General features: G+C 35.3%; 1 protein-coding gene across 11 annotated transcripts in view; it reads left to right on the plus strand.

Moving 5' to 3' along the window:
- THOC2 (THO complex subunit 2) overlaps positions 1-23680 on the plus strand; it is a 113265-nt gene that overhangs the window by 80258 nt on the left and 9327 nt on the right. For 8 of the 11 annotated variants that reach the window (XM_059385820.1, XM_059385824.1, XM_059385819.1 and 5 more), the window contains exons 19-36: positions 142-238; positions 2421-2538; positions 3109-3288; positions 4083-4247; positions 8768-9043; positions 10139-10280; positions 10717-10874; positions 11848-11976; positions 12314-12445; positions 12531-12715; positions 13222-13400; positions 13658-13760; positions 14460-14890; positions 15112-15170; positions 16669-16704; positions 21667-21804; positions 22150-22219; positions 22302-22459. In XM_059385820.1, the coding sequence (XP_059241803.1) occupies positions 142-238; positions 2421-2538; positions 3109-3288; positions 4083-4247; positions 8768-9043; positions 10139-10280; positions 10717-10874; positions 11848-11976; positions 12314-12445; positions 12531-12715; positions 13222-13400; positions 13658-13760; positions 14460-14890; positions 15112-15170; positions 16669-16704; positions 21667-21804; positions 22150-22219; positions 22302-22459 (2756 nt within the window). Of the gene's footprint in view, positions 1-141; positions 239-2420; positions 2539-3108; positions 3289-4082; positions 4248-8767; positions 9044-10138; positions 10281-10716; positions 10875-11847; positions 11977-12313; positions 12446-12530; positions 12716-13221; positions 13401-13657; positions 13761-14459; positions 14891-15111; positions 15896-16668; positions 16705-21666; positions 21805-22149; positions 22220-22301; positions 22460-23680 lie in introns of those variants that run through there. The other 3 variants (XM_059385822.1, XM_059385827.1, XR_009401407.1) reach the window with 2 other exon arrangements.

Raw genomic sequence — 23680 nt, forward strand, 5'->3', positions numbered from 1 at the left:
GGCATCAGCAGTACAATTATTCCTACCTCATTTTGTTTTAGAAATTGAGTTAGTTGAGAAATGCCACTTAATACTGTGTTTTTTTTTTTTTTTTGTTTTATGAACTGTTTTTTAAAAGCCCTATTTTTTTATTTCATATAGGTCTGGCTAGTTTCTGTGGTGCAGTTTTTCGTAAATATCCAATTGATCTTGCTGGTCTTCTTCAGTATGTGGCTAATCAGCTAAAGGCAGGCAAAAGGTATTCATAGCAAATCATATGTAAATGAAATTCAATAATTAGAGTACTTCTGGTGGTATTGGGATATTGAGATTGCTATTATTCTGAAAAACTGTTTTGTAGGCTTAAGTAGAATAGTTGCTCACTTATATGGAATTCTTTAATTAAAAGAAATTGTAATTTCATATATAAATACTTTTTTTGCAGAAAGAAATATATTTGGCTATATATGTAACTCCTTAAAAAAAATTCATTTTGACTACCTATTAGGCTCTTGAGTATTTAAATGGTTTATATGGTATATTGTAAATTCTCTTACGACAAAACGTATTGCATTGTTGATTGTGCTGCTGGACAGTAATTGGCCTTTATGTTAATAAGCATATGGTAGGATCATATTTTGAGGGTGTATACAGTATTTTAAAAACACAGTTTCTTTTTATTTTGAACTTCAGAGATTCATACAGCTTACATACTTTTTGGACAATGTCTTCTTTATGAATACTGGGTTTTATTACTTTATTCTGGACCACTGTCAGTGTTTAGAGTTTGAATTAGTAAACCTCATCAGCAGTAGACTGACGAGAATCAAAGGACTAGGAATTGTTTTCCAAAACTTTCTGGGAGAAAGCAAACAAAAATTTGTAAAGCTATCTGGTGTTCCACACAAGTATTACCTAAGTAATTTGTGACAAATTATTATTTTGAATTAGAGAAAAGTTAAAAAATTTAGATTTAGGATTTTATCAGCATATCATTGACACTCTGTGCATCTCTCCACCATTCCTATACACTTTACTCTCCTGTGTCTATAGACCAGGAGAATATAATGTTATTTTTAAATCTATAACTCAATTTTCTGTACTATGAATATAGTATTTAATTAAAAGATAGTTTAAAGAAAAATTAAAACTTTTTTGGGTACTTGTTGCAAACTAATTTGCATGAAGGCTCTCATTTTCATAAACTGTGTTTAGGGAAGGCAGACAAGGTGAGAGAGTAAGCACTTAAGAATCTTCAAAAACTGTGCCTTTTGTCTGTTATTAACTTGTGTCTTGGGTATGTCCGGCTTTACCTTTGGAAAAACATCTGTATTTGTTTTGTAGGAAAGAAGGTTTCTACTTTATCTTCATTACTTAACTAATTAAAGAAGATCTTGAAAGTCATAAGTTGTATTTTCATTGACAGTTCTAAACTTCGAGAATTAAAATGCATAACTATTAGCACAATAACAGATGTTCTTAAGGCTGTTGTCTTAGGTTCATACACCACAACTTGGAACTTCCATTCCCTTCCTTTTCTTTCTCCACTCCCTCACTCCCTCCATCCCTTCCAAGTGTGTGTGATTATTTAGAGATGGCTTTATTCCATCATATATATGTATTGGCTACCTTGTACTGGAGGATTAAAAAAACACTATGAAGAAGTGAAGGGGAATAAGAGTTCACTTAAACTGTGATGAACACTGAGAAATGCATGGAATTGTTGAATCACTATGTTGTACCTAACTAAAACTAATATAAACTATGTTTATTATACTTGAATTAAAAAAGTGAAAAACATTAAAAGAATTTTGTGAAGACTATTGGGCAAACTGATAAAAATGAAATATGAACAATAAAGTATTATATCAGTGTTAGGTTTACTAAAGTTGGTAACTATGCTGTGGTTATGTTAAGAGACTATATTCTTAGGAAATTCATTCTTAGGAAATACATCCTTTGGAATTTTAGGGGTAAAATGTGCCTTTAAAATGATGTTGCATACTACATAAGTTACTCCCAAATGGTTAAGAAAAAAAAAGTGTGTATGTGTGTGTGTGTGTGTGTGTGTGTAGAAAGGGAGGGAGGGAGAGAAAACACAATTGATAAAGTGAACAGGAGTAAGAATGTTAGTAATAGGTGAAGTTGGGGGAAAGGGCATATGGGTGTGTTTTGTACTATTTTCTGTCTTTACATCTTACCTGTAAGTTTGAAATTATTCCCAAGGAAGAAGTTAAAATAAGCGTAAACCCATTACATGCCCATTACATTTTTCAGCATAGTTCTGGAAATGCAGTTTTTCCTTAACAACTGCTCTAGCCCCTTCTCCTCATATTTATATACAAATAATTTAGGGATTCTCAACATATTAATTATAGTATATATTGTCACTTTTATGTTTGATGTTTCAACACAGACTGTTTCTTATTTTTTCTGAATAGTTTTGACCTGCTTATATTGAAAGAAGTGGTACAAAAAATGGCAGGAATAGAAATTACAGAGGAAATGACGATGGAGCAACTAGAAGCCATGACTGGTGGAGAGCAATTAAAAGCTGAGGTGAGAGTTACTAATCTTTTAATTGATTTTTTACGTTTCAGATATACGCATGCACATACTAAAGACTCCAGACAACACACAAGTACATGAAACCAAATGTCAAAGTCATATGTACCCTTCCCTCATGACTGCCCTCATCTCCCTTTCAAAAACAGATATACTAGTGACTTTAACCCTTTCAAAAAGCTGAAACAAAGTATAAAAGACAGTGTTAAATCTGTAAGAGAAGTAAATATCAAGTCTTCTGTGGTCCTTGATATCCTAACAAGTGTAAAGCTGAATATAGTTACTCTATTGTTTAATCTGTTCCATAGCAAATAAAGAATAATCCTTTATGAGGGACTGCAAGGTGGACAATGGAAAATATGCAGAAGTTGAAAGACAGTTGACAGTTATCTTTAAGCTAGTGACTGTAGTCAACAACAGTATCACTAAAATTTGTGAAGAAAGGAAAGGAATGTAAAATTTTTTATCTTCAGGATTGTAACAGCCTTTTCAGGGTCTTTTTCAAATCAGAAAGCTTGTTTTAATGTAGTGTGCACTGGTAAATTTATGTCTTCTCTTATGCAGGGTGGTTATTTTGGCCAGATAAGAAACACTAAAAAATCCTCCCAGAGATTAAAGGATGCACTATTGGACCATGATCTTGCTCTTCCTCTCTGTTTGCTTATGGCTCAGCAGAGGAATGGAGTAATTTTCCAAGAAGGTGGAGAGAAACATTTGAAACTTGTGGGAAAACTCTATGATCAGGCAAGTTAAAGTGGCTTTTGTGTTTATGTGGATTTTTTTTTATCCTGATAATGGAAAAGATGGAATGTGATAAAATTTTTAAAATGTCATTTTGGACATCAGATGAGTATGAAACAGCTCTAATGTAAACTAGACATTCTGGAAAATAGGGGCTATTTCTTTGCATATTACGGTACTTAAGAGAAGACTCTAGGAGATGTAGTAGTATGAACTGCTAGTTAACTACTAGTTAAGTGGTTAACTTCAAGTTGTTATTTTGCTCTTCATATTTTTTCTGATCTCCAGAAATCTGAAATTTCAATCAGAACAAAGTAGATGTGATCTTTATAAAATAAATCCATAAATATTAAGCAGTAAAACCTGTGATTAGCTTACAAAATATGTTTATCAACAACTATATTACAAGGGAAAAAAGATCCCATATATTTTATAAATGAAGTTTTCCTCTTTTAAGGGCAAGGAAATTCTGTATACATAAAATTGTTGTATGTGATGTAGGGTTAATATATCCTGTTACTAAAAGTGATGAACAATAGCTTGGAACTTGAGAATTTGTTGACTATTAAAGCCTTAGATTGATCAGCTTTTCAGGGCCTTCGCATTTTATTTGGTAATATGATTTCATGATGATGTTTATTGATTGTCTCTAAAGTTCTTTTAAGTTGTAAAATTTGAATTCTTAAATGTTAATCAAAATACAGTTAAAATGACATTATAATCATTTTGGAAAATTTTTATATTGGTTTCATAAAATGGTAGCACATTTGTATTTTTTGTCTTATTTTTAAATTTAGTGTCATGATACCTTGGTACAGTTCGGTGGGTTTTTAGCATCTAATCTAAGCACAGAAGATTATATAAAGCGAGTGCCTTCGATTGATGTGCTCTGTAATGAATTTCATACACCCCATGATGCAGCATTTTTCCTGTCTAGGCCAATGTATGCACACCATATTTCGGTAAGTGTCTTTGCTGCCATTCAAGAATGATTCTGAATTATTTCTTAACTGTAAATGTATTTTAATTTGACACAGATACAGATTATGTCTCTTCGAGAGTTATATTCTTTTGTTAGTACTCATCTCTGAACAGTGTACAATGAAAATGCTCCCTTTAAAAGTAAGTCTTACTAGTACTATACCACCAGTTGTCCAGGTTGATATCTTAAGGGCCCTGTAGAACTGTAGCAGTCAAACCTTAATATAGATGAGAGTCACCAGCGAAGCATCTTTGAGACTCAATCCCCTCCCTAGATTCTAATGTAGTAACCTTCAGTAGTACCTGGGAATTTCTGTTTTGTTTTTGTTTTTGCTTATTTTTTTAACAAGCGCTAATTGATTCTGATGGAGGAAAATATGGTTGGTGACTCTGCAAAAAACTCCTATTGAATACAGAGAATCCTCTTTCCTCAGGAATAATATCCCTGTCAGTTGACTTGCTATTCATACTACCTTGAGACAGACAGTAAGACCTAACCATCCCCAAACACTCTAAAAACTCTTGTAGGCTGTGTTTTGTAACTTCTCAGGTATTCTTAGTTCTTGTTTTATTTCTCTTCACCTAAATGAGACAACTAAAAAGAGAAAAGCACAGAAGCAAACCAGAGCCTTCCCAAGTAGGGCATCCCAGTACTGACTGTAAGGATGGTTGGGGCAAGAGGAGACTGCCCTCCCTCTTCTTCTCTAACTGCCACCTGGATTCCTGCCTGCAAAGCAGTGACCTTTAATGGGAATTGACTCTTCCTTTTCCTTCAGACCACAGTCAGGCCTATGTTCGGAAACTATAGTACTTCTCCATTCTGACTGGAGTCCCAGCATATTCTTTATCTTTGTGTAGGCTTGAATTCTGGCCCTTCTGTTCATTTGTTGGTGGTTTTAAGTCTGTACTGCTCAAGGAAGGCTTTCACTTGAGATTCTAGGGGGAAGATCTTGGTCCTTTCTCTTAAACTAGGATCCCTTCTTTGTTCTCAGTAGGAACATAGGGTTGTGTAGTAGAGGTGTGGAAAAAAGAGACTGAGAAATTTGGGGTCTAATTGATCATTTAATTGACCATCAGCTGTTAGTGTTTACATATCAGCTGCTACAGTGTCACACTTCCCTCTAACAGGTAACTGTTAATTGATTTAATTATCACTTGATTAGCCTTACATAGCAATACCATGCTATATTCTCTAGAAGGGAAAAGGGGACAGGGTGGGGGTAGTATTAGGGCTCTTTCCCTACCTTTAGAATCTTTCAATCCAGAAAATTGTGTGCACTCTTTGTGTAGTTACGTCTTGCGTTGTCACCTGACCCTTCAGTAGATAAGTCTCAACTATACAGCAGGCAGGGGACCTGATTTCTTGAAGGACTGAGGTGGGAGAGTTGCTTCATTTCAGGAATTCTGACCTGCCCTGTGCATTACTGAGAAGTGAATACACTAATCAGCGATATTGAAGCCTAGCAAACAGGAACACTTTGTTGCCTGAATTTTTCCAGGTCAGGAATGGAGTAGATCATTCATATCAATAACTACCTTTTCTGTAGCCTTTGTAAAATATTGTGTCTTTGTCATTTAAGAGATAAAAAAATCTAAACAAAGAAATGTCATTTCCCACTCAGGGTTGCAGAGGAAAACAAAGAATTCTGTAGAGGTGACTATATAGCCAAATCAGGGTTAAGTCTTTTAACCAATAGGCCACATAACACCCTCTGGAAAAGGAGTTCTTTGGCAACCTTGGTTGCACTGGATGGACACCCAGACTTCCTGGGGATCCTTGCTTTTGCTTCTTGGGTGAGAGCCTCTCTTGAAAAGCCTTTGATGAGAGGGTATGAGTATTGGAGGACTGTTAGGACCTTCCATAAATTGATAAATTGAGTAGGCTCTCAATGGGAATAATTCAGCCAGCCATACACTGTTCAGGTTATTGGGCCAACAAGAGCTTTTTGAACAGGAATTAGAAATATAGCAATAACTGTGGATATCAGTTCTGTTTCATAGATGTAGTGCACTGGGTGACTTGAGATGTAGAGTGTTATGCCTCTCCATTTGACTAAAGGTGTAAGCTTGAAGAGGGAGTTCAACTAACTTTAGATCAGGAACCTATTCATCCTAGTTAAATGTGAAATGTAGTTGTCTTTTCTGATCAAGCCTAAATTTTTTTTTAACTAGATCGGCACTAGGTCAGTACCTAGCAATAAAAGTGACAGATTCAGAACCCAAGGACTGGGGAGATGGGGGCTGTTTTACCACATCATTACCCTTGCATACCTATAAACCTAATTTTCAGTTCTATTGTTGAGACCCACCATGTAACACAGTACTGAAAGAAAGGCTTTCCTCCAGTTTATGTTCTAGATCTTGCCCGAATTAGTCCTATACAGGTAGTTTCGGTTCTGCTTATCCTATGTTTTATTAGAATCTTAGCAGACGTCATTCTGCCTCACATAGATTGATACTGGTTACCATCGACCAGGACCTGCCCTCAAAGTGCAAAAACACTTCCTTATTCTTGCTCCTGATCTCTAAGGTCTGTGATGTAATTGGGACCTCTCTTTCATAAGTAATATTGTTTGTAGTGTTTCACCTGTGTGGTCTCCGTAATTATCAGCATGCTCTCTAAAATGGGGGTAACAAGGTAAATCTTTCCACTTACAAAAAAATTGAGAGATTCTCAGATTGTAGTTACAATAATTGCAAGATGCTGCTTAAGATACCCTCTGAAACTAAGATATACCCTTAGTATATCTTCTATATCTTCAGTCCAGTTAGCCTGGGTTACAGAGGCACTTAGGAGAGAAGACAGGTAGAGTGTAAGGAGCCAAGAATCTTGCCTACCACAATGCAGAACTGGAAGTAGAACCTTTGACCTGTGACCTTCTAGTACTGGGTTCCATGTGTAGCACAAACTGATGATTTAAATGCTTTTCTAACAAAAAGAAGTGAGTTTTAGATCTCCTCTTAGGTTCATCTTCAGGGATGATGCCTAACCCAAACAAAATTGTCATCCTAAAGAGACTGAAGGACATGAGAGACAATAGCAACAACACTTTGTATTATTTTCTTTTTTACATTTGGTGTTACACTCTATGAACTAATAGGTAGCTCCCTCCCATTGTACTAACAGATTCTTTTCCTCATACTCTTAAGAGTATGGCCTTCCTCCGACTCTCTTCCAAATTAGGATAAACCAGTCTGGTCTAAAAAAGCTGCCCGTCAATTCCCACATGCTTTAAACTTTAACATACCATATCCATTCATAGAGAGTATTACTTAGGGATGTCTGGGTGGCTCAGCTGGTTAAGTATCAGCCTTCAGTTCAGGTCGTGATTCTAGCTAGTGTCCTGGAATTGAACCCTATGTTGGGCTCCTTGCTTGGTGGAGAGTCTGTTTTTCCCTTTCTCTCTTGCCCCTCCCACTGCTTTTGCTCTCTTTCGAGCATGCTCACTCTCAAATAAACAAAATCTTTTTTTTAAAGATTTTATTTATTTATTTGACAGAGAGAGTTCACAAGTAGGCAAAGAGGCAGGCAGAGAGAGAGGAGGAAGCAGGCTCCCCTGCTGAGCAGAGAGTCTGATGCAGGCCTTGATTCCAGGACCCTGGGACCATGACCCAAGCCGAAGGCAGAGGCTTCAACCCACTGAGCCACACAGGCTCCCTCAAATAAACAAAATCTTTATAAAAAAAAAAAAGAGAGAGAGAGAAGAATGTCTTATTTAGCTTAGCTGTAGGGTAACCAGTTCGTCCTGGGCACTATACTCTTACATACTGGGAATCCCCTCATTCCCTGGCAAACCTGGATAGTCAGTCACCCTACTTAGCAGTCTTATAGTAACTTTCTCATAGCCTTTTTTAATGTTGATCCAATTTCTTTCTCACTCTTTTTTTTAAAGATTTTATTTTTCAAGTAATTTCTACACCCAACGTGGGGTTTGAGCTCACAGCCCTGAGATCAAGAATTGCACATTCCATTGACTGAGCTATCCAGGCACCCGGATGCACTTTTTTTTTTTCCTGATCCACTTTCTTAACTGGCAAATTGTAATGGCCAATAGGGGCTATGTGTAGTAGTAAAGCATCTTGTGCTAATTGGCTGTTACTAGTTCCATTATGCCTCTTTACCAGTGTTAAGACCCTTTACTTGGTTTCCTTGAAGATTTTAAAAGCAGAAGTGGAAACCCTGTATGTTCAATCCTTAACGTGGTGGTAAGAGAGAGTACAGTTGGGGATATGGATGGTGGAGGGCGGTACACATACTCTTTATTATGCAACAGGTCAGATTTAATAAGAATCTTAAAAGCTCCTAGTGAGCACATAGGACTGAAGATGAGAACAGCTTCCAGGGATGATTTTAAAATAAATGTCATTGGTAAGAACTTAGAATTCTTACAACAGTTTTGATTGGTTGTCTTCTGATTCTCGAAAAGGGAACATAGGCTTTTATACTATGAAGGTTAGTGCAATAAATTGTGTTGTGTTTGTTTTTACTTTTTATCTTCAGTCTAAATATGATGAACTTAAAAAGTCAGAAAAGGGAAGTAAACAACAACATAAAGTTCATAAGTACATTACATCATGTGAAATGGTGATGGCGCCTGTCCATGAAGCAGTGGTCTCCTTACATGTTTCCAAAGTCTGGGATGACATCAGCCCTCAGTTCTATGCCACATTCTGGTCATTGACAATGTACGACCTTGCAGTTCCACACACCAGCTATGAACGGGAAGTCAATAAACTTAAAGTCCAGATGAAAGCAATTGATGACAATCAGGAAATGGTAGGTGGTTCTAGTAGCTCAAGTACAGTAATTTCACGGTATTAATTTGACATTACCCATGCTTTGTATTAGTTCAGGTTCCTTAAAGCTATGATCTTACTGCTATATAGTATTTTCCTAAGTGAGTTAATGGTGACCTCTGAGTGGGTGGGGGCAGGGGCTTGGTGAATATGTGGCAGTTATGATCACACAAAAGGTATTTGAGTTTGCCTTTTTTTTCTAACTGAAGATTGTGTTAGCAACTTAAAATGATCCATGGGACTCCAATTGCAAGAAAAGTAGGAGTTCCCAAAAGGGGAACTCTTTAGGAGAAGGCTATATTGAAGAGGTGAGTCTTGAGCTGGATAGGCTTTGAAGATAGATTAGGTTTGGAAATAAGGAGGCAGATTGGCCATTCAGCTCTAGCAAAGGTATGAAGTAATTTAAGGTTTTAAGAGACCACTTTTACTGTAGTGAATGGGTTTAGTGATAAATTTGAATGGTTAGGGTGGGACCAGATTATGTAGAGCAGTTAAAGTTAGAAAAGAAGACTTTAGTAAAAGGCGAAAGATTTATGCAATCTGAAGAGAAACCAGAGTATAGAAAAGAAGACTTGATAAAATTGGGAGCTGTATTAGATTCCTCAGCAGGGAAGTGATAATGGTAAAAAACGGTATATTGGAAAGATTACCCTTGACAGTGGCTTTAAAGATGCATTTGTTAGGGGAAGGGACTGGCATCAGACTAGAGTCCAGCGAGGTAGCTCTTAGGGTAATTCATTGTGAAGTACTGAGAACATAGACTATTGGTGGAGGTAGTGGGAATGCATGAGACTTTTAAGCAGTTGGGATGCTGAAATGAAGGAGAATGAAGAGTCAAAGATGACTTGATGCTTGAGACTAAAAGTATCAGTGCTAGGAAGGTAGCCTGTTTTGATGTGAAAACCAGATTTCGGATTTGTTGAATGGTGGTGAAAGCACATTCAGGTGGACTCCTCAATATTCCTGTGAAGTAGTTAATATAAAATACCAGCGCTGATCTTTCTGAATTTTTTAATTAAAAGGAAGGGAGGTAATGTGCGTGTAGTTAGAAAAGTATCTAACTTATACTTCGTAGCCTCCAAATAAAAAGAAAAAAGAGAAAGAGCGTTGTACTGCCCTTCAGGACAAGCTTCTTGAAGAAGAAAAGAAACAGATGGAACATGTACAGCGAGTTCTACAGAGACTGAAACTGGAAAAGGACAACTGGCTTTTAGCAAGTAAGTTGTTGGAACTGTTACATTCCTACTACTGCCAAATTACAAAAGCAAACCTCTATAACTTCAGAGGTATTGAAGTGTATTATGTTTGTATTTCAGCTCAGTGTTCACTGTCCCATTCTTTGGTTATTTATTAATGCAGAGCCAACCTCACATGTTCACTGAAGGAACTTATTTAGTTTGCGGGTGAAATTAACTAACAACCTTTCTGTATGATCATGTTTCTGGAGAAGTTATATATAGAAAATTTATGCCCATAGTGTGAAAATGAAAGTTTTATTCCAAGCATGACCTTTTGGTTACAAACTATAAAGAGTTTGTGGGTTTTTTTTAAATAGCATTCTCTACACTAAAACTAATATGTCGTCATGTTTAGAGGTCTTGAGGCACTTGAGGAAGAAGTTTACCACTTAATATATTCTTCCCTTATTTTTAGAATCTACCAAAAATGAGACCATCACAAAATTTCTACAGCTGTGTATATTTCCTCGATGTATTTTTTCAGCAATTGATGCTGTTTACTGTGCTCGTTTTGTTGAATTGGTACATCAACAGAAAACTCCAAATTTTTCCACACTTCTTTGCTATGATCGAGTAAGTTCTTTTTATTGCAACCTTAAAAAAAAAGTCTCACACAAAGATAGCTAAACATTATAATCTACAGAGGTATTAATTGTGTGTGTGGTTAAAGGCATGAACTCAAGAGCCAAGTGCCTGAACTTGAATCCTCGCTCTGCTACTTTTTAGCTATATGATCTTTGGCAAGTTTTTTAACCTCTCTGTGCCTCAGTTTTCTTACCTATAAAATGGGATAATAGTACTTGCTTCATAAGATTGTTGTGAGGATTAAACGAGTCACTGTACACAAAAGTGCTTTGAATAGTGCTGGACATGTAGTAGGCACTCCTAGTTAATCTTTTAACTCATAATATGGGTTTATATGTTTGTCATAATAGAACTCTTTTCTTAACCTTCACCTTCTCCCCCTCAAAAAACAAAACAGCTTATACCTTCACACATACATAAAAGCAGGGATGCTTTTCAGTATGGTCACATTTATGTATTTTTGCATCTGGCTTTTTTCTTAATAGTAAATGACTGCATTTGAGGTTTAAAAATTTAGTATATGTCATAGCATGTCAGCTGCCTATTTCTAGTTTCTGTCAGCCTCGTCTCTGCTTACTGTCCTCCTAACTCCAGTAATATCTATGGCTAAGTGTTCATTGAAGAAGTTGTGTTGTAATAATAATGGTAGTTTTTTTCACTGTCATTGTAAATCAGTTTTTTAAAAATAAAAGTTTATTGTTGCTTTATGAATGTGCTATTTCCTCACAAAGGCCAAAATCTAAAGGTTTCTGGAATTGTGACTATAGAAAGGGAAGATACATTTTGACTAAACTAACCTGTTTAATTTACTATGATTTGCTATAACAACATTTTACTATTTTGAACTAATTTTGACCTTGTTTTTATTTGTTTTGATTTATTTATTTGAAAAATAAATAAATTGATTTGTTTTTATTTTTCAAACATTTTTGTTTTTATTTTTCAAACATTTTTCCTGTAGGTTTTCTCTGATATAATTTATACAGTTGCAAGCTGTACCGAAAATGAAGCTAGTCGATATGGGAGATTTCTTTGCTGCATGTTAGAGACTGTGACCAGGTGGCATAGTGACAGAGCCACGTATGAAAAGGTATGGTCAATAAACACCCTTACATTTTACCCATGTAATCTTTAGGTTGTTCAGTTCTGAAAGGGAAGCCGAGTTTAAGATTCAGTTGTAAAACAGTGTTTAAAATTTAAACATCATTCATTCATTATTAAAAGGTGATAGATATTAAAAAATCTATCTCAAACTGACATTGCAAATTCATACCATTGAATAAACTGAACTTTTCTGTGAAAACTACCTGTCATTCAAATACACATCTTGTTTTTGTGTGGAATCATTAATCTAGTCCACTTAAGTTTTCAGCTTCTGCTAGTTTAGGAACAGAATTTTTCTTTAACAACCCCCCTTTATTTTCAAGGAATGTGGAAATTATCCAGGATTCCTAACTATATTGCGGGCCACTGGATTTGATGGTGGAAATAAAGCTGACCAGTTAGACTATGAAAATTTTCGACATGTTGTACATAAATGGCATTACAAACTAACCAAGGTAAAAAAAATTGTGTTTCTTAAAGGTTGTTTTTCTCTTTATACTTATACTTTTATAATAATAGATCTTAAAATGTTTGTTGTAGGCATCCGTACATTGCCTTGAAACAGGCGAATATACTCACATCAGGAATATCTTGATTGTGCTAACAAAAATACTTCCTTGGTACCCAAAAGTTTTGAATTTGGGTCAGGCTTTGGAAAGAAGAGTGCATAAAATCTGCCAAGAAGAAAAAGAGAAGAGGCCAGATCTATATGCATTGGCTATGGGGTAACACAATTATACTTTAATGTGATTTATGAGACTAGATGACAGAAGGATTCTGAAGACTTTAAAATGTTTTACAGTGTTGAAGTTTATCTTCTGCCTTACTTCAGGAGATTATGGGAGATTATGCGATCATGTTCCCACAGGCTGGTGAGAGTTGTCACTTCTGATTATCAGCTTCCGGTCTATACTGGATGATAGTTTCAAAAGTCATATACAATATGTCTTGGTTTGAAGGAAATGTAATTTTATCGTTAGTTGAGTTTTGGATCTTCAGTAGTGGAAAAAGGCATCTTAGTTTAAGGATTAGTTTACATTGAAACTTTTATTTTTTAAGAAAGCACCTGGGGCTCTCTATAAAGACCTTCAGAAACTTACTGAAAATTAGTATTTTTTTATTCTCTGAAACGAAGTAGCAGAGTGAATAACTTGCTAGTTTTATTCTTTTAAACTCCAGTTTGTGCTTTTGATTTGTATTTGTATATTTAAACACTTTGTGCGACTTTCAGCTACTCTGGGCAGTTGAAAAGTAGAAAGTCATACATGATACCTGAAAATGAGTTTCATCACAAAGACCCCCCTCCGAGGAATGCAGTTGCCAGTGTACAAAATGGGCCTGGTGGTGGGCCTTCTTCATCGTCGATAGGAAGTGCATCTAAGTCGGATGAAAGCAGTACTGAGGAGACTGGTATGCTTATTTGTAGAAATTTATAAGTAATATGCTTTGTTTCAATAAACCTAAGATGTTTTATATAAGATGTTTTATATAAGATGACAAATAAAATGTTGGCTAGTATTATAGTTTATTCCTTAGGTAGAAGTATATAACTGTCAAGAAGAAATTAGCCCTTTGTTTCTTTCTAATTAATCTCTAATCGTTTTGCTTTGAAATTGTAGTTTATTTACATTTAGGGGCTTGTCAAGTAAAACTTTACTTTATTTCAGATAAATCAAGGGAGAGATCTCAGTGTGGTGTGAAAGCTGTTAATAAAGCTTCTAGTGCCACACCGAAAGGAAATTCAAGCAATGGAAACAGTAGCTCTAACAGGTAGGGGCACTGACTGTATGTCAGAATTCTGAATTCCTGTATGATTAACCTCATTAGACATGAATGAAAGAGGCTGGTATTTGAATACTATGAAAGTCATTTACATTGGACCTTGAAATTTTATATGTACCCCTAGTTTGATGATGTGCTTAACTGCCCTCCTTATGTTTTATATAATGCTGAGACTGACATTGTTTCCCCTCCTGAGTTACATAGGTGAAGGTAAGTGGTGAAGTTAGAAATACATTTTAGGATTGAGTGCTTGCTGTGGGCATTCTGGGTAAGGATAATGAACATAAGAGAAGCCTACACTAATTTCGACCAGTGATCCATCCAGCCAAGTAATCCTGCTTCTGATATTAGCACCGTTGGTCGGCTTGTGGGATAATTTTTGGTTGTGACCTAGTAATCCTCAGAGGTTATGAACATACAGAAAATGGCCTCACATCATTTTAATCATTCTTTTTTAATCTGCTGTTCATGAATTTGGTCATTTATTATTTACTGAATAAAGAAGTACTTCCTAAAAATAAAAAAAAAAGAAGTGGTACTTTCTTTTCACTTGTCTTTAAAGTCCTTTAGTTTTCAAAGGGCTACTCTTCTAGTATTTTTGAAGTCAGTAAGAAACCCTTTATAATTTGTAACATGGGCTATTTTTTATGACAGTTTGTCTTAAAATCTCATGTTTTTATTCTTAAGCAGCAAAGCTGTTAAAGAAAATGACAAAGAAAAAGGGAAAGAGAAAGAAAAAGAGAAAAAAGAAAAGACTCCAGCTACTACTCCAGAGGCCAGGGTACTTGGTAAAGATGGTAAAGAAAAACCGAAGGAAGAGCGGCCAAACAAAGATGAAAAAGCAAGAGAGACGAAGGAAAGAACACCTAAGTCTGACAAAGAGAAAGAAAAATTCAAGAAGGAAGAAAAAGCTAAAGATGAGAAATTCAAAACCACTGTCCCCAATGTAGAATCAAAATCGATTCAAGAAAAGGAAAGAGAGAAGGAGCCATCCAGAGAAAGAGATATAGCAAAGGAAATGAAATCAAAGGAAAATGTTAAAGGAGGAGAAAAAACACCAGTTTCTGGGTCCTTGAAGTCACCTGTTCCCCGATCAGATGTTGCAGAGCCTGAAAGGGGCAAGTTTGCCTTTATTTATATTTGTTTGCTTTTGGTTCTTGTTAATGTATAGTTGGTTCTTGTCTCCTTGTTTTGGCAAGTTACCTAGGGACTTGACTTTTGGGGGGAGCGGATACTTGATGACTTAAAGGTGAATTTTTAAATGGTGATTTTTTTTTTTTTTTAAGTGCTTGGAAAAAGAACACTATCTTACTGTGACCATTTCTTTTTGTACCAACAGAACAAAAACGCCGCAAAATTGATACCCACCCTTCTCCATCACATTCCTCAACAGTAAAGGTTAGTATAGCCTGAGGAAGGCAGCGTCCATGTTAGGCTCACCTGGTTGGAATACGTGTCCTGACTTCCTTCAAGTCTTGTGCCAAGTATTCACTGGAGCCACTGGAGGTTTTATATTGCATTAGAAAATGAATTTTTTACATATTGGTGGACTGATATTTTTTCCTATTGAGTATTTTTATTATAAAAAATATTAAAACTTCAAGGACCTAGCACTAATTTTATAGTGTTTCAAAGTGCAAGAAAAATTTTACCCAGAAGTGCCTCACTGCTTTAAGCAGTCTTTTTTGGAGTGCAATGGTAGCTACAAGCAAATGAATCTTTTCAGCAGAATGAAGCCTATTTTTCAGCATAAATATTGAAGAATATATAGCACTGAAGACTTCCTGGATGATACAGGATAAACAAGATACCTCTGAATTCATCAAGCTTCTTGATGAGCATCATACCGATGTGTGCCTTCTAAGAAGGAATCTTGAAAGGCGTTCCATTTTAAAGTCTCCTTGGTGATCAGTTCTCCTGTAGTTGTGTATATTCAGTGAGCATGCAGCTTCTGTTGTATCTTCCCTTGGAGGTTTGTTTATACCCATTGGGTTCCCAACAAGTTGAACCTTGCGTTACGATAAAAGCAGATGTGGCATCCAATCCTACCACCCAGCAAAGAGAAACCCCAGGCATTCAACTGCAGCACAAAATCGTGGGTGTAGCCTTCTTGAAGACTCAGGGTAGCCATTCCTTGCTCCATATTTAATTTTAATTCTAAAGTCATCTAATTTCATGGAATCTTTGAATTTGCAGTACGTTGAACTTTTAAAACTGTAAGTTAACTAATTCTTCATCAAGAGCACTGTGGTGAAATACCGTAATTGATTTCTTTTTCTTTCTTTCTTTCTTTTTTTAAAGTGCTTTCTTTGTGGGAGGCATGAGATTCACCATCAGAGGCACTTTGCAAAAAAGTGACTACTCTTGTAGAGAATACATTTTGTTTTCTTGTTAATATAATGCCACTAAGTCTTTTGGCTAGGATTAAACATGTCTATATTTATGGTAGAGTTATAAGTAAAATTTGAAACCTCCCAATTAAAGAACAAGTATGAAAACGTAAGATAATGTTCTTCCACAGTGACCTCCACTGTTTTAAACTTTCTGTGGAGGGAAAAAAAGTGTTTTGCTTTCTAAAGCCTCTTAACATTACTTATAGCCAAGTACTGTGTTATGAAAAATGTGGCATTGACATTTATCTTTAAATTATGAGCAGAGAGATTTTTTATTTGTTATGTTGAGTACATATAATTTAGTTTTTTTTAACATTACAGTTCCATTACATGGTTTTGCTTTTGTTTTCTATTGTTGATATTCATATAATAATTGACATCACAAGATTTATCCTCACAAGAAGTAGCTGGTTTATTTCCAGGTTACAGCCATACTTCCCAAAGTTCCTCTGGGTTCTGAGAACTATGCCAGCTCACCTGTCATCTCCATTCATTTTCTACAGGACAGTCTCATCGAACTCAAGGAGTCTTCAGCAAAGGTTTGAGTCTTTTAAAATCATCATGCCTAAGTAAAACAAACAAACAAAAATTCTTCATTTATTTAATAGATACCTTCACTCTAGTAAATTCAGTAAGCTAGTGAATAACCTTTAAAAATTCCTATCACAACTGAAACAATGGATGACAGCGGTCCCTTTTAAGGAGATTGTTACCAAATGTGTGTAATGTGGCAACATTTCTATAATCTCTCTTTGCTTGCTGTGTTATGCATTATCCTTTTATGCTTCAAAATCTGGAAATAAGTTTAAGGTTTGGGGAATGGGTTGTTGGTTTGTTTTGGGGAGTAAGCTTATTTAATTTCTCGAAACAAATCTGTCAGGTTGTTTTCTGACTTTTTTTAGACAACCCAAAAGACCAGAAAAGGAATTTGATGCATTCACATACTGTTCTAAAAACTGAGCCCATCTCAGTCCATAAAACTCTTTCTCTTGCCTCTGCTGAGCTACCTTTTTGGTGGTTGTAGCAGAATATTAAGAAATCTGGTTAATGTCAACTAATCATTCTCTTGGCGGGGAATACTCAACTTGATGATCGTGTTTACATGCCAGTATTAATTCTTGCCTATTACTCTACTTTCTTGAGTATTCTTCTAAAAATAATGTGCAGTTTGTGTATCTTATTACAGAGTTCACCTCATTATTGTAGTTGAATTGTCCATTGTTCATGTTATTTTGTCTACTTATTATAAAATTTGTACCTCTTTCACTTTGATTTTCTACTTTGCCTCCTCTTATATCTGCTAAGTATTATCTCTTATTGGTGGACCAATACAAAATGAAATTTTGAAACAAAGGCAGTTGACATTACAAACTGCTTTTAGATCTGTAGTTTTATAATGAAATGTCTGTGGATATTGGGCAATAAGCACTAATTTTTTAATAGTTTAGGTTAGCTAATGTGCCTTTGTCCTGAAATTGTAGCATTGTTTTTAGAATATACTGTATTAATCAAAAGAGTATTAGCTGTACTGTGTGAATGCTTTCTTTTAAAGTAAAACTTTTTATTGGCTAAATTAAGTATGTATTGCAATACAGTTGGTTTTCATAACCAGTTTGGGACTGTGTATGTCAGTTTTAAACCAGTGGCTTGTATGAGCTATTTTAAATTCATGGGTTAACAATGTTACCTGGGGAGTATTTATTTCCTGAAACATACTTTGAAGCAGTTTGAAACCTGCTGTTACAGTTAACTGGAATTTCTCATCAGTGATGAAAATTATGGTTTCTTACATTTGTGAAAGCCTTTTGAAAATAAAACATGTGAGATAAACACGTTATTTCATTTCATGCTCATAATAGTGCTGTGAGGTAGGTAGGGCAGGAGGGTAGTGTCTTTTGGACAAATAAGAAACTAAAAAAGTTCTTGATCTTTTCCCAGTGGCACATAACTTGTTTGTAGTACCAAAACTTGGACTGAAATTAAGGTTCCTCAAGTATTCTTACCAGAATGAAAAAAAAAATTGCAAAAAAATGTAGGTTCCTTGATTCTTTCTTTTTAAGACTTAATTTATTTATTTGACAGATAGAGATCACAAGTAGGCAGAGAGACAGTCAGAGAGAGGAGGAAGCAGGCTCCCTGCTGAGCAGAGAGCCCGATGTGGGGCTCCATCTCCGGACCCTGGGATCATGACCTAAGCCGAAGGCAGAGGCTTTAACCCACTGAGCCACCCAGGCGCTGTGGTCCCTTGATTCTTAGCACCCATTTCAGCAGTAGCTGAAACGGGTTCCTAACTCCTTTAGTGGGTTTGCCTTGTTTTTAAAATTATAATGCTTTAAGTCAGTCTCTTTATTCCCCCTTTGAAAAAACATAGTGATTTTCTGGTATTTAAAATTCAATAGATTTATTCCATATTCAACCAGAAATTTTTGAAAATGGTGCTGAATGCACTTGTAAAAATCACATGATTCATACCACTTTTCAGATCCTTAGGGCTCAGTATAGTTAACTTGGTGATATGATTAGGTGTTATAACTATTTGAAATGAACTCTTAAGCCTTTGGAGTTTGGTAAAGTATCCACAGATTACTGGTCTGCATTTTTATATGTCTAGGAAGGTTCAATAGCATATGAATGTCTTAGGAAAAAAAAAACATTACCAGACTTTGGGTGATCTTTAAACTTGACCATCTATATCCCTCACTGTTTCTGGGGTAGCTTTTACTTTTTAGAGGATTTGAATGATCTGTGTCTATTTTCTTCATGTTCTGTTGTCAATTGTGTACATATAAAATTGTTTCTATGCTTTAATTTTTTAGTTAATGCTTTTTCCCTGGGATCTTTTTTTATTGCATTATTATTTTTACTTTCTAATCCATGGTAAAAGTAATACATAGATTTAGCTTTTCAAGTGGGATTTGTTAACGAGAGAAAAATCTAGCTTAATATCCAAATCTTTTCTGTCTGCCTTCCACCCCCAATTTCCAATTGGCGTATTTCCAGTTTGGTCACTCGTGTATTCAACTAGCAAACCTAGAAGCTACATTTGATGAAGTGTGAAAAGCATTTCCCTTTACCCATGCCTCTCTGTAATTGAGGAGAGCAACAGTGACCACTTGAAACAGAATTCAGGTTTTAATTCTGTTCATCATCTTAAAACAAGGATTTACAATCAAATGGAAACCTATAATTGAGACCATCTTTATATACTGTAGCCTTAATAAAGTCAGTATAGTAGTGTTAACAGATTTTGAAAATCAGTCATGTTTTTGGACTTATTGATCCCAATGTTAAGAATAAAAGCAAATCAAAAGCAAAATCCATCAACATTATATGCCAATCAATTTAACAAATCATTTATTTTGTTTGGCAAACACGTATTGAGTACTCAGTTGTGTATAAGGCTCTAGGAAGTGTGTTAAAGTAGAAAAAACAAGCTTCCATGTCATACTGGAAACTGTTATGGACAAATATAAGTGACATGAAATTAATAGAAAATGCCTGTCACAAAAAACGGTTAATATAAAATAATAAATATAGGAATGCATCAGAAAGTAAGTTGAAAGTGAGTTGCAGAGTTCAGAGACAATTGAAGTGCTGATGGCTTTTGTGCTGTCTTTGAAACCTAGTAGGATTTTAAGAGGTTAAGAGAAATGTGAGTGACCATTCTGGTGAAGAGAACTGCTGGAAAGGATAGTGTTAGGGACCCAGTGGTAGCCACAGCATAGAGTGCATTGGGTTGCCCCATAGTAGGATATAATTCTACAAAGATTGTGAAGAGGTTGGAAGTACCTAAGCTAAGGAGTATGCATTTTATTCTGTAGGTACTGAGAGACTGCTTATTACTGTGGAAAAAAGTCTTGTGATCAGAACTATTATTAGAAAGGTAGGAAGAATGAATAGAATTAGGTACATTTCTAAAGTTAGAATATATAAGTTTCCAATTCCTTGCAATACAGAATTGAAGTTAGGCACAATTAAAAACTTCATTCTTGAGTACTGTGTGTGTGTATGTGCATGTGTGTGTGCGTATGCTTGTGTGTACTTATTTGTAATCACACCCCCCTTTTTTCTTTTATCAGGAGAATTAAGCAGTACTTCCCTTAGAGAAATCTTTGCGTATTGTAGGAATATATTATTTCTTTTGTCTTATCAGTTTCATAAGTAATATTAACTTAAGATATAAATAAACCTCACAATTAGAAAATCTTGAAGTGTTGTATAGGGCATTGACCCAGCAAGAGTACCATTTGGATAAGTGCTTTTATGACTGTTTCTCATTCTTTTGCTCTTTGTTGTTAATAAACATTTTGTCTATTTCAGTTGATCATCAACTTTTAAACATTGACATTTTAAAGAATCTACTTCTGCATTGCCATGGCAGTATTTCTCAGCCAACTGAATTGAAAATATTTGATGGTGTTAAAAAATAAGTGTTTCTTTAATTTTCAAACTGATGGTCTTTTTTTAATGTATTCCTTTGAATACAAAGGATTTCCTCATGTTAAACTATTTGGCTTTTGACTCACTATTTGTTTTCATTCCTAAGGTATATCTAGGATTATGTAGTTAATGTAATGAGTTATATTTCATATTCTGCTGCCTATTACTTGTAATGTCTTAAATTGAACATAAGTTTGTAGCACAGTTATAAATGCTATAAGGATAGGTATCTGATTACTTCCTTAATGTTTTCTTTTATACTAGATTTCCATATTTACAACTTGCGTAAGTTATTAAGGTTGTCTCTTAATTATTTAGGTAGCACATCTTTGATCTTTGGCTGTTTATTGTCTGTGGGCCTTTTGAAACAATAGGCAGATATCAGTTCATCATTTTTGAGTCTCTGAGTTTTTTTTTAATCATCCTCAGGTGACCACATGGTTTTCTGAGATCCTTAGAACCAGTGAGACAAATTTTGCAGCCCATTGTGATTATTTGGTAGAAATTGGAGTGCTTTCAGAAGTAGAGAATATGCAGCCTTTATATTTACAAAAAAATTTAGGATAATGTATGCATGGTATATGCTGAGGCAAAGAAGACTTATTAGTAAAGTCATGGTGAGGTTTTATTTTATACTTTGGCACACTGTCATCAGTTGCCTTGTAAGTGGATGGTAAAACTATTTAAAATTTTCCTGATTGTGTAGAGGTTTGTATCTTTTTTTTTTTTAACAGTAAGAGAGTTCAGTCATTATTTTTCACATATGGACTCCTGTAGTGGTGCTTATACAATAGGGCTATAAAAGCCTCCATTAAGTCTCAGTCTCATTTAAGACTGGAATGAACTGCTTGAGTTTAAATGAAAATTTTTGTAAGGCCAAGAATTGAAGTCTTTGCATAATTTGTGCCATGCTTTTATTTCACCTCTTGTAATCCAGACAGCTGACCAGTTTTGACTTTGGGTCTAACTACCAATTGTCTTTTCATTAAATAAAGAATCAAGCAGATGATGCCGATACTGGAAAACTAATAATCTTTAGTAATATTGCCTTAATTTAACAGCTCTACATTAATCATACTCCTCCACCACTGTCCAAGAGTAAGGAGAGAGAAATGGACAAGAAAGACTTGGACAAGTCGAGGGAAAGATCCAGAGAAAGAGAGAAAAAAGATGAAAAGGACAGGAAAGAACGGAAAAGGGTTTGTAATTTTTTAAAAACTAGTTTGGAAAGTCATTATATTGTGTATGGTAGTGTGTCCTTGCCTTTTTTAAAGTACTGGTTTGTTGCATGGCAGGCTGATATTTGGTGTTTTAACTGGTATTTTCACCCTAAAATGTGTTTGAATTGAATCTTCTACAGTAGTAAGGATCTTCATTCAGCCTAACAATCTCTCCCAGCTATGCTTGTCTTTCATGTCATTTTGCAATGTGAAAGGACTGACAATACTCTCCAATGCTAGTTAGCTGTGCCCTTGTATAAAAGTAATATTTTAAAACAAAAACATAAACTCTTGATCAATGTAGTTCACAATTCTTGGTTCTAGGATCATTCAAACAATGACCGGGAAGTGCCGCCGGACTTAGCCAAGAGGCGAAAAGAGGAAAATGGAACAAGTAGGTAGAATTATTAATGCTTTCAAAGCTGTTGTCAAACTGAACCGAAAGAGGCTTTCATGATTTTCTTTTATACTTTTAGTGGGGGTTTCAAAACACAAAAGTGAAAGTCCATGTGAGTCTCCTTATCCAAATGAGAAAGACAAGGAAAAAAATAAGTCAAAGTCTTCAGGCAAAGAAAAAGGTGGCGATTCTTTTAAATCTGAAAAGATGGATAAAATCTCCTCCGGTGGCAAAAAGGTAAATTAGGGAAACAGTGGAACAAAAGGCTTTTTCTTAAAAAATTGACTCTTGAGTATTTAGCAAATACTGAGTTAATTTGATAATCAAATAGTCGTTGCTTAATTATTTGAGGGTGGAAGAGGAGGCAGTGGGGGAGGGTTATCTGGGGGAAATTCCAGCCAATTGGGTCCAAAATTATAGGGAGTAGAATTAATCTCTGAAATTCCTTTTCTCTCCATTCCACCCCCACCTGCTTCTATTCATTGAGCTTTACCCTTTACCCTTTCTTTTTGTGTTTTCTTTTATTCCTCCTTGCCAGCAGTGTTTTGGTTTCTTTACATTCATAAGATTAAAATATGGTCACGTGTATTCTTTCTCCCTGATCATTACATTGTCATAAAGTCTTTATTAATTGTGATTTTAAAAATATTTTTATAACATTTTCTCCTAATAAACTTGTGTTTGTAACTCGTATTTGATTTTCAAACTAAGTATAATGTGCATTTTCTTAGATACTCATGGATGATATTCATAATACATTTCATGCATCTGCCATAAAGTAGGCAAGTCATTACTACTAAGGAATAAAGTGTTTCAAAAGCATTATTTTGTACATAGTCATAGTTCTTAAAAGCAGTTTTGGAAAATTATAAGGTAATCATTTTAAAATTTCTCTGTGCTTTGGGGCGCCTGGGTGGCTCAGTCGGTTAAGCTTCCGACTCTTGATCTCAGCTCAGGTCTTGATTTCAGGGTTGTGAATTCAAGCCCTGCTTTGGGCTCTATCCTGGGCATGGAGCCTACTTAAAAAAAAAAATTTCTATATGTTTTAAAAGTGATGCTGCTCCTTTTAAATAAGTGTTTTTAAATTGAGGTAAAATTAACATAAAAATAGCCATTGTAAAATGTACAATTCCGTGGCATTTAGTATATTTACAGTGTTGTGCAATCATTATGTCTATCAAGTTCCAAAACATTATCATCACCCCAGAGAGAAACCCCATACCCATTAAGCAGTCATTCCCCATTTCCCTCTCCTTTTAGCTCCTGTCAGCTACTAATTTGCTTTCTGTCTCTATGGGCTTACTGGTTTGGGATATTTTATGTAAATGGAATCGCATAATAACGTGGTCTTTTGTGTCTGACTTCTTTCATTTAGCATAATATTTTGAGATTCTTCCATGCTGTAGCATGTATCAGTACTTCCATTTCTTTTTATGGCTGAATAATATTCCATTATAT

This window comes from Mustela nigripes, chromosome X (genome assembly GCF_022355385.1).
Source record: "Mustela nigripes isolate SB6536 chromosome X, MUSNIG.SB6536, whole genome shotgun sequence".
NCBI classification, from domain to species: domain Eukaryota; kingdom Metazoa; phylum Chordata; class Mammalia; order Carnivora; family Mustelidae; genus Mustela; species Mustela nigripes.